The 21,200-nt window shown below is 45.8% G+C and overlaps 1 protein-coding gene across 2 annotated transcripts in view; it reads left to right on the forward strand.

The window, feature by feature from the left end:
* The window catches only part of DAAM2 (dishevelled associated activator of morphogenesis 2), a 245,128-nt gene that overhangs the window by 87,111 nt on the left and 136,817 nt on the right, over nucleotides 1-21,200 (forward strand). For both annotated transcript variants that reach the window (XM_074949118.1, XM_074949117.1), the window contains exon 2: nucleotides 2,577-2,779. In XM_074949118.1, coding sequence (XP_074805219.1) covers nucleotides 2,606-2,779 — 174 coding nt within the window. In that variant the 5' untranslated portion in view covers nucleotides 2,577-2,605. The remainder of the gene's footprint in view (nucleotides 1-2,576; nucleotides 2,780-21,200) is intronic.

A 21,200-nucleotide genomic window follows, 5' to 3' on the forward strand; every position in this document is an offset into this window, starting at 1 on the left:
TGACTCCAAGCTCCCTGAGGTGTCTGCATAGTATCTAGGAGCAAATTCTTGCAGCGAATCAGATATGTAGGGCTCATAAGGATCATAAATCTTTGCTTTTGATTTCTCCAGGACAATACCTCAGACTGCTGACCCCACCTGTCTGTCTTCTGGAAGGAACATGGGGTAGAGAGGGGAGGTTAGCAAATAGTGCTAATTAGCTTGACTCCTCCCACTCCTCTTTGCTGTTGTGAACTGTGCTTATTCTGTGGACCCTTCCTACACAGCTTAATGAGGAAGGAGTTATGTCAATATGCCAGGTAGAAGACAGTATAATATTATGCAAAAAGAAAAGGAGTACTTGTGGCACCTTAGAGACTAACCAATAAATTGGTTAGTCTCTAAGGTGCCACAAGTACTCCTTTTCTTTTTGCGAATACAGACTAACACGGCTGTTACTCTGAAACCTATAATATTATGCTGAGTTAAACCACAAGTATATAGAAGGGGAAATAAATACAGATATTTCCCATGACTATTAATGTCACAGTTACTCTTCCTTGTTTCCTCATCAGTGAGTGAGTGTGATTCTGATGGAACTTGCTGAATTGATGGCCCCAGAGCTGTTGGGGACTCCAGTCTCCATCTATCTCCAGAGCAGATTTAGCGTGGGCAGCAGTACTGCAAGCTTCCCTCACATACTAATATGCCTCCATCCAGACCAAGAAAGACCCACTCTGACAAACAAACTGGATTTTTTTTTTAAAAAAAATCCACTAATAGGGTTGTCAAGATTCCTTCCCCGCTCTGAACTCTAGGGTACAGATATGGGGACCTGCATGAAAACCCGCTAAGCTTATTTTTACCAGCTTAGGCTAAAACTTCCCCAAGGTACAAACTATTTTACCTTTTGCCCTTGTACTTTATTGCTGCCACCACCAAGCGTCTAACAGATATATAACCGGGAAAGAGCCCGCGTGGAAACGTCTCTTTCCCCCCCCCCCTCCAAATCCTCCCCAAACCCTACACCCCCTTTCCTGGGGAAGGCTTGATAAAAATCTTCACCAATTTGTACAGGTGAATACAGACCCAAACCCTTGGATCTTAAGAACAATGAAAAAGCAATCAGGTTCTTTAAAAGAAGAATTTTAATAGAAGAAAAAGTAAAAGAATCACCTCTGTAAAATCAGGATGGTGAATACCTTATAGGGTAATCGGATTCAAAACATAGAGAATCCCTCTAGGCAAAACCTTAAGTTACAAAAAGACACACAAACAGGAATCTACATTCCATTCAGCACAATTTATTTTATCAGCCATTTAAAGAAAACCGAATCTAACGCATATCTAGCTAGATTACTTACTAAGTTCTAAGACTCCATTTCTTTTCTGTTCCCGGCAAAAGCATCACACAGACAGAGAAAGCCTTTGTTCTCTTCCCCCCCCAGCTTTGAAAATATCTTGTCTCTTCATTGGTCATTTTGGTCAGGTGCCAGCGAGGTTATCCTAGCTTCTTAACCCTTTACAAGTGAAAGGGTTTTTTCCTCTGGCCAGGAGGGATTTTAAAGGTGTTTACCCTTCCCTTTATATTTATGACAAGGGTTTTGGCCAAAAACAATTGGAAAATTCTGAAAGCATGAACATTTTTAACTTTGAATAAAGGCCAGTTTTGTGTGTGTTGGGGGGGGGGGTTGTTTTAAAAAAAACAACACTCCACGTGGAATGAAACATTTTGTGTAGTTCTAGTTACAATTTTGTTGAAGTCTCTCCCATTATTGCCCTGCTAAAGTAGCAGTTCTCCAACAGTAGTTCTATGCAGAGCCGCCTTTGTCACTGTGGGGGAGGGTGCAGCAGTCTTTAAGCGGTGATTCTGCCTGATTTTGTACCCCCGCCCGCTCCAGAACTCTCAAGGTTTCCAGAGGGTTGTTTTTAAGCCACCAAAACTAAAAGAACCCCCGCAAGTCCTTTGCTGTATCCTGTGCTCCTGGTTAGCTAGCCTGCATTGTCCCCTGCTGTTTCAACTGCTTCAGTATTCTTTGGCACTTCCTGTCCTAAACTGTTGTGCAATATTGTGATTTGCTCTTTCCATGTCCTCCATCACTGGTGTCTGCTTGTGGGGTAAAAACTGTTCCATTCTGTCCCAGAGGGGTTTGTGTCAGCTGTGGGTGAATTGAGCAGGGGGCTCTCTGTGTGTGTGTGTGTGTGTGTGTGTGAGAGAGAGAGTTTGACTGGGATTTTCCAAAGGGCTTATCGTTGGCCTAACGCCTCTCTCACTCAAGTCAGTGTTAAAACTCCCACCGATTTTGATTGGAGCAGACTTAAATCAATACTGACTGCTTTGAAAGTCCCAGCCTAGCTCTGTCAAACCTTTTGGATGCAAGATGCTATATAGCTATGGGTGGTGGTGGTGGTGAGAGTGATGTATTAAACCTTGACTAACCAGTCCATCAAGATGGCTCCGTTTTTATTTTGCTCCTTAGCATGACAGATCTGTCTGTTCTCTGCCTGTTGCACTGATGGCAATGATAACCACAAATAACCTGTGCTGGATGGTGCAGATTGTCATTTAACGACTTCTCTTCCTGTCTTCTCTGCAGATCATGATCAGTAGATAGCATCTCACACCATGACCATGGCTCCCCGGAAAAGGAATCGTCATGCTTTTGGGTTTCTTTGCTGCTTCGGGGGAAGCGACCTCCCTGAAATCAACCTCAAAGATAATAACCCCCTCCAGTTCCTGGAGTTCTCTGTCCCAATCCCACCAGCGGAGGAGCTCAATGCTAGGTTCTCCGAACTTGTGGTGAGTTTCTGCCATGGACCTTATGTTTTACAGGGTGTGGGAGAGATTTCCTGTGGGGTAATGTAAGCTCTTTGGGGCAGGGACTCCTTTTGTTCTGTGTTTTGTGTGGCACCTAGCACAATGGGGTCCAGGCCCATGACTGGGGCTCTAAAGTGCTGTGGTGATACAAACCACACATGATGATGATAAGGAATCATAGACTTGTTGGGAGCTGGGAAAAACCTCCAGTGAGTTGTGTAAACCACTTCCCTACATTGTGGTAGGGTTTAGTTAATCACTCTTGAATAGAAGGCTGTGTAACTGCTGCCTTGAATAGTTCTTTGCTAAGATTCCAAGGGAAAAGATGGACAATTACTTGGACACCAATAATATTTCAGGTATGAATGGGATTAAATTACTAATGACAGTGATTCTTTCTTACAGGGTTAGGCAGATAGTCAGTCAGATTTAGGGTTGGGAAGCAATTTCTCTCAGGGCATATTGGTAGGGTTATCATGGCATCAGTGCTTTGATTCCTGATCATTGCTCCAGAGATCAATTTCCTATGGCTGCCTTTGGAATAAAATGCACTGTTAGAGTACACCAGGAGATTTGGGGTTTTGACCTGTGTATGGAATGGAGATAGTACTTGTCAGTGATTTCCTGCTGGTGACAGATGAGAACCAAGTAACCACGGTGATTTTGTTGCATCTGTCAGCTACCTTTGATACCTTTGGCCATGAGGTAGTGTTGACACAGCTGTGGGTTTTAGCTGGAATGGAAGGAGTTGTTCCACGTTCAAAACAATAGGCAGTATTGAGCAATTTCTCAGTTGCTCCAAGGTTCCTCTAATGTAGTGTGCTAGAGTATTCCATTCTTCATGGCCACTCCTTTCCCCTCCCCCTCCTGTTCAGCATGTATGTGAGGCCACTCGGGGGAGATGGAGACGATATGGATCATGGTGTAGGAAGAGGACACCCAGCTAGACCCATGCGATGCAGTTGACCAGTTTATTGGGTGTCTGGACAAGACTGGGGTTTAGCTAAGGGTGAGCTGTGTGACTACATATAAAACTTAAGTTATGCTGGTGGGGTGGGGGAAGTCAGTAGGACTGGCAAAGAAGATACCGGCTCCCTCAATTGGAGTTACATGCCTGATTGTCAAATAGTTGGTAAAAAGGATCTCCAGCTGCTTCAGGATGACCAAACAGCTGCAGTGGCCAAGATGTTTACCAATATATGGTTAGTCAGAAGGTTGCAACCTTTTCCTTTGGATGTGGATATTGCCACACTGACCCAGGTCTTTCTCAGCTTGAGACTGGGTTACTATAATGCGCTCTATATGAGGTTACCCTTTAGTCTATTGGAAACTGCAGATGACACACAATATGGAAGGCTGCTTGCCGATTGGTGTTTCTTATGGGGGAGCACATTACACTAATGATCTGATCTACATCCGCTGCAGTTAATTTCTGGGTGCAATGTATTGTGTTAGTTTTTTCACCTACAAATCTTTAAATGGCTGGTCCTGGCTAGCTCAGCCTGTCTTTCTATCAACCAAAGCACTGGAGCTGTTTTTCCCATGGGAGGTCCCTGAAGCGTTTGCTTTCCACCTTGGTTTGCCAGAACCTGAATCTGCTGACCTTCAAGTCCCACTGCAGGGTCTATGATGCTCTACCAGGTTTTTCCTGGTGGGGAGGATACATTTCTGGGAGGGGCAATCACTTGTTACCAAGTATGAGCATCTTCTGTGGGAGTTGTGGGTCCTCAGGTGACTAATAAGGCCAATCCTTGAACCACAAGTTCTATTACAATAAAGGCAGATGTTTTGAGGCTCAGCAGGAGGCTGTTGACCATGACTGGAAGCCAGTCTCTCCTTCCTCCTGCACCTCTTGTCCTCTTCAGCTTGTCGGCAAGCAAGTTCAAAATGCAGGGGACCATCATGTAGGACTTCCCTCCATTTTAAGCGATCCTGGGCAAGTGTGTCCCAAGTGTCAGTGTCTGTCTGTCAATGTTACACTTTTTTAGGTTGTCCTTCAGCAAGTCCTTCTAACGCTTCCATTGTCCACCCACGTTACCCTTCTTTCAGCTGAGAGAACAGGACCTGTTTTGGGAGGCGATGGTCTGGCATCTGGACAATGTGACCAGACCAGCAGAATTGCTGACAGATGATCATTGCCTCGATACGGGTGGTCTTTGCCTCTTCCAGGACACTAATATTGGTGCGCCTGTTTTCCCATTTGATCTTCATAATCTTACGAAGGCCGTTTTGATGGTGCCTTTAAAAGGACTTTCAAGTGGTGACTATAGGTTGTTTGGGTCCGAAACTTGGACAACAGTGCTGGGAGAATAACAGCTTGATAAACAAGAAGCTTGGTGTCTGTTCAAATGTTGTGATCTTCAAAATCCCTGCGCCATAAACGAGAAAAAGCTACACTGGCACAGCTCAGGCGATGAATTTCTGCATCAATATCTGCCTTGGATGAAAGATGACTTCCAAGGTCGAGGAAATGGTCGACATTCTCCAGTACCACTCCATTGATTGATAGATGGGGCCTGTAATACCTCCTTTGGAGAAGGCTGTTAGAGCACTTTAGTCTTCTCGATATCAAGAGTGAAACCAAGACATGCGTAAGCATCGGCAAACACATTCAAGATACTTTGAAGATCTTTCTCAGAGAGGGCAAAGATTGCGTTGTCATCAGGATCCTGAAGTTCCACAATATTATTGTTGTGGAAATCTTACTCTTTGCTTTCAGCCTGCGAAGCCTGAACAGCTTTCCGTCCATTCTGTAAATGATTTCAATGCCAGCTGTAAACTTCCCAGCAATTAGGTGAGGAATGATGGCAATAAAACCTGCAAACATGGTTGGAGTGATGATACAGCCCTATTTGACTCCTGTTTGTACTTTGAAAGGTTCACTCTGGGAGCCAGTGCTGCTCAGAACAGTCACCTTCATGTTATGAAGCAATTTTAGGACATTGGATGTCCTGATAAATAAATCAATCTTAGAAAGTACAGTCCAGAGGGCATGGCAATTCACTGAATCGGAGGCTTTAGTTAGATCAATAAAAGCCATGTACAGTGGTTGGTTTTTGCTCCTGACACTTTTTTTTTCTTGTAGCTGCTGTGCTGTGAAGATCATATCCTCAGTTCCACGACATGGTCGGAAACCACTCTGTGACTCCAGTAAAATTTCTTCTGATAGGGGCAGAAGGCAGGTTGCAAGGATCCACGCCAGAACTTTGCCTGCAATGGCTAGGAGGGAGATACCACGATAATTTCCACAATCCACTTTGTCACCCTCTTCATGAAAGGGGATAATCAGGGCATTCCTCATTTCACTGGGTTTCTCCTCCTTTTATCTAGATTTTAAGGATAAGCAGGTAAAGCTGTCGAATTAGCTGTGGTCCACCGTCTTTAAAAATTTCAGCGGGGATCCCATCTCGACTTGCTGCTTCGTTGTTCGTCTGGTTGGTGGCACTGTGTACCTCATACAAACTGGGAGGGTCTCCGAGCTAATCCCTAAATGGTCATTACAGGATTTTGCTTAAGGACTTCATCTGCAACCATAGAATTACAGTTAAGGAGATCTTCAAAATGTTCTTTCCAGCAAGAATTGATGGCTTCGTTGTCCTTCAGAAGTGTGGCTCTGTCCTTAGAGTGAAAAGGACTCATATATATGAGTAGACACACACAGTGTATGTATGCTAACAGCTGCAGACTCACCACCACGGCGCCTCCTGCTGGTTGTGCCAGCAATTAGCTCTGTCCAGCTGTGGAGCACCCTCTGCAGGTGGTGTCTCACCCATTGTCTGCGCTGCTGTGCTGTCTGGGACCCGCGTTGCTTCGCTGGCTTACGGCGTCCTCTTTTGGACACAGCCCTCCGGCTGTGCCCCACTCGATTCTCTCCCCTTCTCTGGGGCGGGTGTCAGCAGTCCTCAGTCTGCACCTGCCCTCGTGGCCAACTGCAGCCCTAAAGTCTAGTCTTTTGCTTCAGGGGCAAGCCACAGTCTGTATCGGGCCACGCTCCTCCACGGCCAGGTGCAGTGTAAGGGGGAGGGGGAGACCCAGACCTGTCCACCCACTACTCCTGGGTCCTGGCTCAGGGACCCTCTGGCGGCAGCCATGTCCTGCCTTCCTCTCCCCTCTACTACTCCTGCTCCCTGGGCCACTTTCCTTTGGCCCTTGCACCTTCTCAGCCCTTTCTTACCTGCCAGGCTGAGGCCCCTGAATCAGGCTGGAACTTTCCCTCTGCTCCCCTGAGCCTGCCCAGCGCTGCTCTATCCAAGGTGCTATCCCTGGGAGCCAGTCCTCCTCCCTTGGTGGTCAGAGAGAGACTTCTCTCTGCTTTGCAGCTTTTATATAGGGCTCAGCCTGGCCCTGATTGGCTGGGTTCTTTGCAGCTGCTCCAAGGGCTTCTATTAACCCCTCCTCTGCCAAAGTGGGGCAACTGCCCCACTACTGTGTATAATATATACTGTACCATTTGTACATATGCCCAGAGCCTAAATGGGCATGTACTTTAAAAAAAAAAATTGAAATCAAATCCATTTCTGTGTATTTCTTGGTACTGTTAGAACCGTAACTTTCTGAGGACTTAGTTGTGGGAGAAAAGTGCTCTATTTCAGAAGGATAAGGCAGTGTTGCATAATTTTGGAAGGTGCTCAGATACTACAGTGAGGAAGGTTTGTATGAGCTCCTCAACAGGGAGGGAGGGAGGTAGGCAGAGAGACCATAGCAAAGTATTTCTGAATGTGGTTGCCTGGGATAGAAACTAGGCTGGTAGATTGCAGGATTTGTCCGGGAGGCCTGGTTCACCCACAGTTCCAGGCTAATGCATGTTCTCTGAAACACTAAAATAGAACAGACCACATTTGTATTGATGGCTGAGACGAGATTTTAATTGGATTAGAAAGGTTCAGTCTGTAAAATGTGCCAGTGTAAATCAGCGACCTGGAAGTGTTTGGGAAGGCTGTGTTGTATACCAGCCACCCCACTGTTTATCCTTTATGGTCTTTGAGACAAAAAACAGATATGACCGTGGAGCCTTTTGACCCAAATCCCTGAGCAAAATGGTGGCACTGACACAGCCTGAGATCTCTAGTGAGACAACCATTGCATTGCGCTCCCTGGAGCATGCCCAGAGGGTATGGCTTGGCCTGTGCCATCTGTTCTGTAAAAGGGTATCATGAAAAATATTCCTGCACTTGACTGCATTCATCTCTCATTTAAAAGGCCAAGCCTGTTCTCCCGTTGTGCGGCTAAAATCTGGGGCATTGTCCCACACTTTAGATGACAACATGGAAAAACCAACCTTAGTTCACAGGATATTTTTCAGCATGGCTACTTTCCAGCCCAGTAAATATTCAGTATTCTGGACATTCCTCCTGACTCTGAGGGAAATATCTTCTGTGAAAGATTCTCTCCGGTGCCCATGTAATGGGATATTGTAGGTGAGATGTGTGTCTGTACTGTTCTCACGATTTTAAACTGAGATAATCTTCAAACAGCTAGCTTTTTGGAAGCCAAGTCTTTCAAATTGGGAGACAGAGTTTGGAATGTGTTGGGATACTTTATTCTAGCAGTTGGATGATATGTTTGGGGTCCCATTTTCCCCAAGCAGGTTCTCAGTGAAAGCAAGGAGGCTTTTCACTCCCCTCATGGGGGCAAATTAAAGCCCTGGATGATCTTAGTGGGAGCTGCCTATGCATACGGCATGTACGGTTTCCTAGTGGGAATGTTAACTCACCAGGCCATCTGCCCACAGAGATAGGCGCAAGTTCTGAAGCAAATGCTGTTGTAACATGTCCATGTCAGTGCACCAGTCCTGACACAAAGCAAACACCCACTTTGGTCCTTGTGCTTCTGAGGCCTCCCTAGTCCAGCTAAGCTTTGCATCTCAAGGGCCAGCCCTAATTCTTCCTGTGGCCCTACTGTATGAGGGAAAGGAACATCTGGAGCCAGATTCTCTCCTCCACCTCTCCTGGTGGTAGAAGAAGAGTAGGGGAGGCCTTGCATACTGGCGCATCTGTGGGGTGGTTTTGTGCCCCATAAATGATAAATCTAGCCCTAGCCTACAGTTCTAGATTGCTTTTGCTCACTCTCCTCCATCTTCTCTTGCGCCCTCCCCTCCGAGCTGGCATTGTGCATGCTGCCTTGTAGTGAGGTGCTGTTGCAGTTGGTGGTCTCCCCAGTGTATGCCTGCTGGCAAATGTGGCCATGCTACAAGCGCATATTTTCCTTTGCACAGATTTATTGACTGAACAACTAAAGAAAATCTGGAAGATTTGTTTTTAAAATCTACTGCAAAACAAGGGAAAAGCACTTAACCTCCCCCCATCCCTAATTTCTTGTTGAACTTCATAGGTATTGCAAGGCTATGATAGAGCCTCTCCAAGATGAGTTCAAATTCGCTCTGTTCAAGGACAAGTAAGAAGTCCTAGGTTTTTGTTAGTGGAGGTGATTTGCTTTTGAAGTCTCATGACACTGGAGGTTTCATCACCCAAATCTGTCAGTTACACAGGCAACCTGATCTCAAGTGTGAACTCAAACTGCACCAGGAAGGGTAACTGACTGTAGCAGACCCAGAAAAATGAAAGGAATGTCAGCTGTTAGCCAAGAAAGAAATACAAAAGGTGTTATGGGTTTTTTCTAAAGTACATTGTCAAGATATTTCTCTCATCTATTTAGACTGGAAGTTCCTTGGAGCTGGACTGAGTCCTCTTCTGTGGCCTTTCACAGATCTGAGCATGTGGTGTTTAACAAATAGTGATATTATTGGCCTTACCTGGGTTACCAACACCACATTTGATTATTAGATCTGAAAGAATTTGAAACATTCATATTTATTTTCCCTCTTTGTGCTGTTGTTTTTGCAGTACTACTTGCACATAGCTCAACTTGGACACTGAATTTAGAACTAATTCAGATTCATTTTCTGTTTTTCTTGCTGTTGTGTAATGGGTTCCCAGTAGGAACAGGAATATTCAAATCCATCTCTCTCTCTCTCTCGCCCCCCACAAAAAACTAATTTACTTTTTAATTTATGAAACACTTCTATCTGTTACTTTTTTTAAAAAAAATCCGTAACTCAACTTTGGGCCTAAACTCCCTGAGTGTGTCCTATTTAATTAAGTTGGTCACGTGCCAAGGAACAATAGAAACAGCTTTGACCTTCCAGACATTTTCTAAGACGGAGAATTTCCATTCACTCTGTGTCTGAAGATTTTGGGATTTTTTCCATCATTTTCCTCCTATCTTCCACCCCTCATCATCTTTTTGAATAAAGAGGACTCCCTCATAACTTCCCCCGCTTTTTCAGACCCTATTGCTCCCCAAACAGCTGGAGAGGTAGGTCATTCCTTGGTTGGGGGTAGTTTGCTCTCTCCTGTAAGGGACTGAGCACTTTGGCCCTGTCTGACTCCTGGCCCTCATTGGCCTAGGTGGTAAGCAGAATAGATATTGAGCCAGTGTCTCCATTACTGCGCCAGCAGCATTCCCCGCCTGAGCAGCAAGAGACTGGGTATCCAAAGTCTCTCTTCCTCTGCAAAAAGAAAAGGAGTACTTGTGGCACCTTAGAGACTAACCAATTTATTTGAGCCTAAGCTTTCGTGAGCTACAGCTCACTTCATCGGATGCAATCGAAAGCTTAGGCTCAAATAAATTGGTTAGTCTCTAAGGTGCCACAAGTACTCCTTTTCTTTTTGCGAATACAGACTAACACGGATGTTACTCTGAAATCTTCCTCTGCAGCATTCCCAGCTCCAGAAAGACCAGGTAGAGGTGAAACCCAAGTACTGAACCTTTCTCCCCAGGACCCAACATCTGCTGCACTCTTGGCCCCTGCTGACCCTAGGAATGAGATTAACTGTGACTGGCAAGCAAGCCCAGGTTCACCTACACAGTGACTTGCAGCACTACCTGGTAGCCTAGGGACTGACTGCCCCTTCCATCTGTTACTCCTTTTTCTTTCTCCTGTTACTTCACATCACATCACCGTTTCTGCTGGCTTCCATGGCACCTCAAACAACTCCTGGTTTCTGAGTTAGGAGAGAGCTCTACTGTGTTGTGTTGTCCCTCAGAGAGGATCCTAGAAGCTCCATCTCCCCTTACAGGGGTGCAAAAAGCCTCTCAGGGACTGGACTCTTCCTGAGTACTTCCAGTCTGCTTGAAACCTGCCTCTCTATCTATGATTGCTGTTCTTTCCCTCCAGCCTAGAAGTGAGTGGAATGACCATTTTTCTACCCCCCAATCCTCTCCATAGCAGGGTCACTGAGATACACCTGTTAAGAACCTCTATCCTAGGGTACCAAACAGCCTGAATTACCACTTCCCTGGTCTATTTCCACTTGCAGTGGCTTCTTGACTCACTCTAACGTTCTCATCTGGGTTGGATAAACTGGATTCCAAACATGGAATGTCCTAGGATGTCACTGATGCTTAAGTCCCTGTTAGTCAGTTTTGTCCCATGGTGACTGCCATAGCAAGTGGCCCTGTCTCCTGGGAGTGGTGATACTGCTGTTTCCCAAGCCATCCTCCTAACTGTAGGCGCACAGTGTGCATAGTGTTTACTGGATCCCCGGAGGAGATTGCTGGTCCTCTCAGCCCTTCAGGTTGAGGCTGCATTTGTGCAAGCCACACAAGTAGATGCTTTGATGGGACTATGCATGGTGAGGTTGAGGGAATCTAGTCCTTTCAGAATGAAGGAGTATGTGCAAGGATGAGCCCTAGGTTATTGGGGTAGTGAGCCTTTTCCTACCTTTATTTGGTTAGAGGAGATAGGAGGGGGCTCAAACGGGTGCCTAGCGAGAAACCACGCTTTGAAATCCTCTGTTTCTACTCCATTGCAAGAATGGGCAATGGGGAGGGGAGTAGATAATCTCCATGCCCCATATTCAGTCTTAGGTTTTCATTTCTAGGTTGCCTATTTAGATGCAGCCCAGGGTTGGAAGTGACTAAATATTGTAACGTGTGGATGGCTGTGAGGTGGAGGATGTGAAATGAGTTGGTTGGTTTCAGTTCCCAGTACGCACATCACAGAAACCACCATTGCAGTTGGCAGCCTTGTCAGAGACAAAGGAATGAACGGGCCATGAAGCCTGAATTCCCACTAATGTTGATCCTCCAGGACACAGACATTGCAGGAGATTAGTATGGGAAGTATGTACTACTGTTGCCAGTACTGTACTCTTCTGTGTAGGACCTCTATCTCCAGGGCTGTTAATTCAGCACCTTTTACCTTATGGGCAAACATTTGTGACAATTCTAATATTCACCTGTCCCTAAACTGCCACCTTTGTGTTTTTATATACAGATTCTTAACTCTGATAACTAAGTGTGTATTACATTGTCTACCATCATGTAGTCTCTCTGAGTACTGTTTCCTATCTAGCCTTCACCTGTTTAGTTAAGTGCTCTTTCCACATTTGCTATCTCGTCTCACAAGAGAAAAATGTGACTGATAGTACAGCATGTCTGTCAAAATTGCATTCTGTCACAATGCAGCATTGTGTCCTACTGCAAAGAGTGATTTTTCTCCCCTTAAAGGAAATTCATGTTTTTTGTTTTTTTTTAAAAATCCTGTAGGATGAAGGACAAATCCCAGCAATATCAGAACCTGGGGCTGTCCAGGGAACTCAGTCAGCAGGTAACCTTAAACTGTAGTGAATACAGGAAAGTTATTGAGTGGAGGTTATAAAGAGAATTGGAGAGAAAGGGAAAAGCTGATAATCTTTCCTTTAGGGTATGTCTATGCTTAAAACACTGTAGTGCTTCAGTATAGACCCTACCTATCCCAGTGCGAGAGGTTCTCCCATTGGCATAGGTAATCCACTTCCCTGAGAGTCAGTAGCTAGGTCAACGGAAGAAATTCTACCATCAACTTAGTGCTACCTGGGAACTTAGGTCAGCTTAATAATACCGCTCGGGGTGTGCATTTTTCACATCCCTGACTGATGAATATAAACAGACCTAATTTTCTAGTGTAGACCAATCCTTTGTGATGCTGTTGCTATTCTCCCCCCGCCCCCCAGAAACCATAATGGCTGTTCAGTGGGCTACGTGAAATGAGTTCACTGGGAGCTGGACTGATAACAGCAGACAAGGGTCCATGTTTGAAAGAGCAAAACAGAAGACCCACCATTGCAAATGGTATTAGGTGACACTTTCTACTTCTGAAAAAATGTGAGAGACTGACTGGGTCCTGTAGACTGAGGAATCCTATCTGTGCAGGTAGTACCCAGGACAGAGGTGAGATACGCTGGTTGGGGAAGTGTAGAGCTGGGCAGAATTTTTCCAGTGGAATATTTCCCTTTCAGAAAATGCTGTTTTATTGAAAGTGACACGTTTTTCAGAAATGAATCAATTTGTGACCAATTTCTTTTCTGAGGGTGGGAAAGGAACCGTGCTCTGATAAAGTGGAACATTTAAATTTTATCAGACACAAAGTCAAAAGCAGAATGCAGTGTTTGTATTTTATTGAAACAAAATATGTAGATTACCCCCAAAATCTTTTCAGAATTTCATTTTGCAGGAAACTTCAAATTTTTTTGGTTTAGTTCTCTTTTGGAAAAGGAAATTCCAAGATTCTGACATGTTTTCTGCAAAACAGAAAACCAGGATTCTACTTGGCTCTGGGGAGGTATCTGTGGGTAGCTTCAGCATCAGATTAATGCATAAGCAAACTAAGCATGTGCTTAGAGCTCAAATTCATGGGGTGGGGGGAGCCCAATTTGGCCTGGTCACCCCTCCTGTAATGACAGAGGGGCAGCTGGGACAAACCTGAGTGCTGCTGCGATCCTGTGTGCTACTCATTCAAGTTTGGCCTGGCCACTCCTCTGTCATAATTGAGGAGTGGCTGGGTCAAATTTGAGCAAGTGGCATTGCAACCTGGAGCCCAGATTCATATTAGAAGGCAGGGCCTCACAAATGCATGTTTGTGTAGCGCCCAGGGATGGGTTAATTCCAGCCCTGGGTAGCTTATGCTGATCCCTGCTCATACTGCACTACTTTGGTGGCTAAATAGAGGTCTTTCAGTTAGCAGGGCCATTGATCAGTAGAAAATTCACTGAAAATATACTTTAAAATGCCTCTGTTCCCCCTTCCCCCCAGACATGTGGCCTTTTCACTGCCTGAGCCCACTCCTGCTATACATTTTATATACTGAATCGCTGTTCCTAATTAACCAGGAAAGTGCTCTTGTGCCAAATGCAATCAAGATCTGGAGAGGCCCCTCTGATTCATTCACATATGATGAGCTCTGGTTCCAGTAGAGCAGGAGACTTGCTGGCTTTGGACCAACAGAGACTTTGCCCATTCCTAATTACTGCCTCCTTTCCCTTAGGCTGCTAAACAGGAACATTTCAGTGGAGGCTGTAAGAAAAATCCCAATAAAGAGATTAACTGGTATTTCTCAGATATTAGGTGGGGCCAGGAAGAGGACAAGGGTCTTAGACTCATTATCTGAGGTGATCCTCTGAAGGCAGAGAGATCAGCAGGGCCCTGCAGTAGTGGAGTACCTTCTGAGCTGAGGGGAGCCAGACCACAAAGCCTTCTTTCTCTCTGTCAGGTTAGACTGTAGCTGCCTGAGTAGAGCTTTCTACACTGCTGTCAGATGTGATTTGTTTCCACTGAAATCACTGGCCTATGTGATGAACCATTGATTCAGATTTTTGAAGCTGTTAGGAGAGCAATACTTTGAAGGCAAAGACTCCCCTTGGTTGTGCTGTGTGGCTCACTCTCCTCAGACACTTCCTCTCTTTCCTGTCTTATGGAGAGGAAGTGAAAAGCTACACATAGTGGGAGACTGCAATGGGAGTGCCATAGTGTGACTGGCCCCTTTCAGAGGGAGTGAGGTCTGGTGCACCTGTGACTGATTCCCTGTTGCCCAAATGGGTTTAAGGGAAGGCAGCTGGGCCTTATGAAAGAGGAAGCTGTGGCAGAGACTGCAGAAGAGCTGCAGTGAGCAGGGGCCTGCAAGGAGAGTTTGACACACCAGGAGGAGGAGACTACAGGCAGGTAGGGCTGAGAGAGATCAGCTAAAAGCAGGGGATTGAATTTTATTGTGGGACTTTTGAGTTTTGTTTGAAATTTCGATATTAATTTGTCGAGATCCTGAGTTGCACAGAGAGAAGCCTGTGTGAAATCTGAGGGAATAAGGGAAACCGAGGCAGAGTGCTGCAGAGCCACCTCTGACCACAAGTGGGTGTTTGGGAGGGGGACTGCCAAGTTGCAGGTAGTCCATTAGCAGCCTTGGCCACTGATGTGCAGTAGTCCTTGGTGAACCTATCCAACAGACTTACTCTTTTGAGGTTCTGGTCTTGCAGAGCCAGACTTTCCAAAGCATGTGCATCTGCTTAACTCATGCACAAAGCCTGATTCTCATGGGCAAGTCCTGATTTGAATGCACATTTCTATAAGTAAGCACAAATGAAGGTCTGTGCTTGTGTTGCCAGATTTTGGGTGTGGGGAAGCCAGGGGCCACAACATTACCCACGCGTTTGTGAAATTCCTGCTCACAATTGTTAGTGCAAGGAGAAACCACATGAACGGATCACCTCACAGAATGTGTTGCTAGAGTGCTACCTTGTGGTAGAACTTGTGGCCAGATCCTCAGCTGGTGTAATTCAATATTATTTTACTGAAGTCAACAGAGCTATGCTGATTTCCACCAGCTGAGGACCTGGCCCATGTGATGTTTGTCTGTTCCATGGTGACTGGCTGCTAACCGAATGCCCCAGGTAGAGTGTATTTGCTATATTGGTTAAAGTTCTGGGTAGCATACATACACTATGCTCATGAAATGTTTGGATATGTTCCAGATGGGATGCACCTGCTGTGCCTAGAGAACATCCCAGGTAGGACCCACTCACCATGGCAGACAAGTTTGAGGTGTAGGATTCCCCTTCTGTGCTGAGGGAAAGCGCTTCATCCATCCTAGCAATCCATTGTTTCCAATGGACTATTACTGAATTTCATCAGCATGGGAGCAGGTGTGCAGACCAGCAAAAAGAGGGTAGAGAACAGAGCAACTGGTAGAAATGCGAGCTTTGCTATGAGTTCCCATCAGTGTGACTTTCTCAGAACAGGGTGATGTCAAATCAGCTTCTTTGTACATCCTTCCACTATTGAATGCTTGGCAGTTGTGTAGACAATAGGATCTCTCTGCTATTGTTAGCCTTGGTACATTTGCTAAGAAATCATCCTTCCACAATGTCTTTTTAATATGTTATCAACTGAGTCAAAAATGCTTGCGTGATCTGACATAGCTGAAAGTGCACTTATGGTAAGGGCTGCATTAGTTAGAGCGAGAAGTTCATATAAAGCTATACTGAGGCCTATTTCTTACTGCAGTGATGTTGATACAGTAAGAATTGTGCATCCTATTAGGACTTTAATTTGTGGCAAAGAAATGTGGTTGAAATAAGACACTGAGTTGACACTGAGGGTGCAGGTTGGACATACTGGCTGGCACTGTCAGCCTATCATGCTTTCTTTCCCTGTTGCTGGGGTTTTCAGCAGCAATCTCCCTGGGTTTTTTCTGAAGTTTTGCTATATATGAACTCATATTGCCGTGTGGTTCCACTCATTATTAGTGTTGCTGGCTTGGGATACCCATCTCAGCCCACCCCAATGGGAACAGAGCAGCACTGGCAAAACAGTATATTCTTTTGTCTGCCTTCTGATAAGGCAGGAGGGTAATGGTCTTGGGGTCTAGCTCAGGAGGGGCATTCCATCTGCAGGGGCATGCATGGAGGTGTCTGTGAGGGGGGGAAATGGACAAACAGGGTATTGAGGCTGGCTTTGTTGGTGGAGCGGAGTGGGTGTGGAGTGATGTAGATAATTAGGGAGGGGGAGGGCAGAATTTTGTAGAACTTTGCTTTTTCTTGTGTTCACCTTCAATGTGGTGCTGAAAGGATAGCAGGTGGTTGGATCCAAAGGAGTGGTGGTGGTGTGGTCTGAATGATAGGCCAGTAAGATGGTCCTTGTAACTGTGGTTTTCATGATCTGGAGTGGGGTGATGTGGGTTGCAGTGACATGAGGAATGCTGAGCATGTGGATGAGTGTGTTTAGTTGTAGGGGTAGAAGGGAAAGGTCTGATCTTAACGCTGTAGAGGAAGAAGGGGCAGGATTTGACTGTGGCCAGGATGCAAGAGGCAAGGGAGAGGGAGACCAACTACTGTGGAGATGGGAACCCTGTAGAACTTGAATCTAAGAACTCGGATTAGGAAGAGTCAAAGATGGTCCCAGGCAGAGATGTCAGAGAGGGGGAGAGAAGCTAAAATGTGGGATTAGATGATGGAGTGAAGGCTGTTCAGGCAGATTTGTGAGTCATCGGCATACAGGTGGTGGTCAAATCTGGGAAGTAGATGAGATGTTGTAACTGGAGAAGAGGAATGAATGCAACTTTGTCCCACTCCCCCATGGGAGTCCCACTATGCGGGAGGAGAACCAAACAAGAAGTTGAAGTAGAGAGCAGAGAAGTAGGAGAGAATTTGTTGAATCCACTCCCAGCTAATTAATCTACTACTCTTGCACTTTCTTTTAGTCTTTGTCTCAGTCTGCCCATCTTGCTTAAGAACGGAGATCAGAAAAGCTCACAGCCTGAGTCATATGCAATACAGTATTTGTATACATGGTAGGGGCTATAATTCTCTATAATAGCTCAATATCCTTGTGTACTACCACATCCTGGGGGAGAATGGACAGTGTGCCATCTTTTTGAGTGAGTATCTGGCTGGTGCCTTCCTCTGTGATGGGTGGGGGGAAAAGCTTTCAGTGTCATCAGGTGCAGCAAATCAGCAGCCATTCTGCTGCATTCCTCTGGAATCCAACTGGAAAATCCGCCCGCGTTCTTGGTGTGGAAAGGGGAGAGACACCGTTGAGGGGGATTGCTGTGTCGCTCATCGCTCCAGGCCCCCTCAGCAGCTGCTCTGCCTTAGGGGTGCTATGTCCAGAGAAGGAAAGAGACTGATGCTTTCCACCTGGGGCTGGAGCACTGGCTTGGCCACTCCTGTGAAAGCCTATTTGCATTTTTTACTGACAGGTCTTTAAAACTTGTGCAGGACTGGCGTTAGGGGGTAGAAACCAGGGCAATTGCCCAGGGTCCCATGTGGCAGGGCTCAGGCTTCAGCTTCAGAAACATTGCAGAAATCCAATATGTGAGCCAGTAAGGGAGGTGGGGTGAGGGCCCACTCCTTAGTTTCTGCCCTGAGCCTCAGCAAGTCTAATGCTGGCCCTGAACTTGTGGGGAAGGGAACACCCAACAAGAGCAATGCTCTCCTCGGAGCTATGTGGTCTGAGCACAGACCTGCAAGCCAGGAACTCCCGAGTTCTCTTCCCAGCTCTGGAGCTGACTCCCTCTGGGGCCTTGTGCAAGTCACTTATGTGTCTCAGTATCCCCATCTATAAAATGAGAATAATGTTACACCAGGTTCTGTGTAAAGTGCTGTGTACTACTGACTGAGCCAAGGCACAAGCAGCTTATAGGCACATCCTGATCAGCTACTGTATTCTGGATCTCCGCAGCAAATCCCCATCACTGTCTCCTATTCATAGATTTTGCTTTGCTCTCATTAGTAACAATTCTGAGTGTAAACTCTTGTGCAGACTGTAAACACCTTTGTGCCGGGGGCTGTCTTTGTTTTTTGTGTGTACAGAGCCTTACACAATGGGGCACGGAGCTCCATTCTGAGACTCTAAGTGCAAAAGTAATAAGAGCAACTCGCACTTCTGTAGCACCTTTTCATCCTTAGGACTCCCAAAACTCTTTGCTGGCTATGTACAGAATCTCTTACTCAGAACTACAGGGCAGCCACCTCTGGGACCGTGTGTTTACCAGTATGTAACGCAGTTATGTAACCATTTATTAAGTGGGGAGCTTCAGCTGAAACTGAAGGGGCGTTTTGTGTAGGCAGAATGTAAATACCCTATTTGGAATTTGGCCAGGGATACCCCTGAGTCATGGAGAAGACTCTAGGATTTTTAATGGCCAAGAGAGGTCAAGGCCTTAGTGTTACATCTCAACATTGGCAGCAACAGCTGGATGAGTCTGTCTGTCAGTATGAAACTGTTGGCTGCCTCATCTACACTGTGAGTTTTGTATTACAAATGTTCAACACAATAACAACAATGAATGGCAATTACATTGAAGAAATGCACAGGATCCACAAGGCCTAGTGCCCAACCCTCTCCTGTTCCTTTCCCCAGGTTTTATGAGGTTTCCTGTTAATCTTTAAAAGGTTTAAAGAAAAAAAATCTTTGGCTTGTGTTCTAGTAGCTCAAATGATGTCAGTGCAGTCGGTGCCATACTAGTTATCAGGGTTTTTGATCAGTGAGATACGCAAAGGTGTGAGTGGCTAACTGCACACAACCATCACACTGTCGCTGTAGTGTTTACGTAGTGACTTAAAATGCACTTTTTGTCTTCAGTCAACATGTATCAGGCGAGGAATGTACTTACCCTGTGGAATAGTTCCCCGAGGAAGTGTCATTGTGTGGACCAATTAAAACTATTTTGCACTAATTACTAGGAAATATACCAGTTCTTCACTAATTCAGGAAGATATTGTAACACATTAAATGTGACTTAGGTCTTTATCCTTCAAAGTCTGTGGGGAAAATTCTGTTCTCTGTTGCACTGATAAAAATCTAAAGTAAATTCACTGAACTAATTGAGTTAGAGAAGGATTATGTTCCCATTAGTGCTGATGTCAATCCAGAGTAACTATACTAAATTGAGAGGAGTTAGGGCCAGAGTCTGATCTATGTTACGCTGTTGCAAATCTGGAGTAGCTGACTGGAATTGGTGCCAACTTCTGATTTCACTTATGCCTGTGTAAATGTGGAATAACTCCTTTAATTCCCCTGACGGTTTACAATTCCTCTGGGTTTCTACCTGTATGAGACAGCAAAGTTTGGCCCTATGATCCTGAGTTACGAGAGCTCCCGACAATTTAATTTCATTCTGGAAATCTTATTAGCCCTGTTTCTCCTGCCCTTTTACATAATATTGTCTCGGGGAATTAAAGGTCAGCCAAGGCTTTGTCTTGCGTGTGGGTGTTCCTCAGCAGAGGCGAATGGTAAATAGGTTGCACACAAGGGGATAGAGCTGAGGGTGGAGGAGAGGGTAGTACCCACGCCCCTGGAAACACAGCCTGACTTTGGCATGGGGCTCCGGCAGCAGTGGTTCTCTTGCTGTGCCTTTCCCAGCCCACGTTCTGTGGGGTGAGCCAGCTGAGCTGTGTTGGAGCAGGAAGCGATCAGAGAGGTGTGTGCCTGTGTGCTTTGGCACAATCCGAGCTATGAATTGCTCTAGCACAGGAATCGCCTCTGAACTCATTCATATTAAACAGAAGAGCAGAGACCTTAAGGGCTGGGGGTAGGGTGGGGAAGCCGGAAAGGTAGCAGTTGAGACGGCTGTTTCCTGATAACCTTTCCCAAACCTAGCTTCCCAGGCAGTGTCTCATCTGAAGGGCTCTGGCTTGAAAAACAAACCTTGGGCAGGGAGGGGAGAGGGGGGAAGGGAAATGAGGGGAGGAGGAGGAAGGGTGGGGAAGGGTGACTTGTGCTGAAACAGCACATCTTGATGATGTTTAATACTAATGGTAACACCCAGTGGCTCCAATTTGAGAAGGGGCTCTGAAATGAATGGTGTGGTCCAAATATGGAGGTAAACATGGGCCTTGCCCCAAAGTGCTTACAACCCAAGATGGTGAAAAATGTACAAAAGATAGGGGAGAGGGAGACAGTGTGTGTCTGTCTCTGAGTGTCTCTCTTTCTCTCTCTCTCACATGGTGCAGTTGCATAAATTAATATTGACTGTCCCAGCTGCCCTTCAGCTGCCTGCCCTGGTTACCAGCTTTCTCATGCTTGCTCCTTCTGTGTGGAAGGAGGAGTGAAGAGCCACAAAGGCAGGTGTCTTTTTTTAAAAAAAAAAAAAAAAAAAAAAAAAAGGTCTCTGGGGGAGGGGACCCCTGCAATCTGTTGGAATGGACCTTGTTAATTGCATGTGCTGGGATACTGCTTTGAGAAGCAGGATCTGGGTGGGACCCAACTTTTCGGTAGGAAATAAACAAGAGATTAACCAATGCTTAATGAGGGAGAAAGGAAACAACAGTAGAGCACTGTGGGGGGCGGGGGGGCTGCTGAGCTTTCTTTTTGGAAGCAAACTGCTTTCTCCTTGGCAGGTGAGATCTCTGCTCTAGTCCTGAGCTTTGGGAGTAGACAGCCAGTCAAGGTGGCAGGGAAGAAGAAAAACACCCAGGCCCAGATTCTCCTCTGTGTACACCAATTTCACACAAGTGTAGCACAGTTGACTTAAATGAAGTTAGTTCTGATTTGCACTGGTTGAAGTGAGAGGATAACCAGCGCGGATAACCGTCACTTGCGAGACGGGCAGAGAGGAACCTATAGGAATCTGCATTTCAGAGTTACAGTGAGA

This window comes from Natator depressus, chromosome 3, assembly GCF_965152275.1.
Source record: "Natator depressus isolate rNatDep1 chromosome 3, rNatDep2.hap1, whole genome shotgun sequence".
In the NCBI taxonomy this organism is placed as follows: domain Eukaryota; kingdom Metazoa; phylum Chordata; order Testudines; family Cheloniidae; genus Natator; species Natator depressus.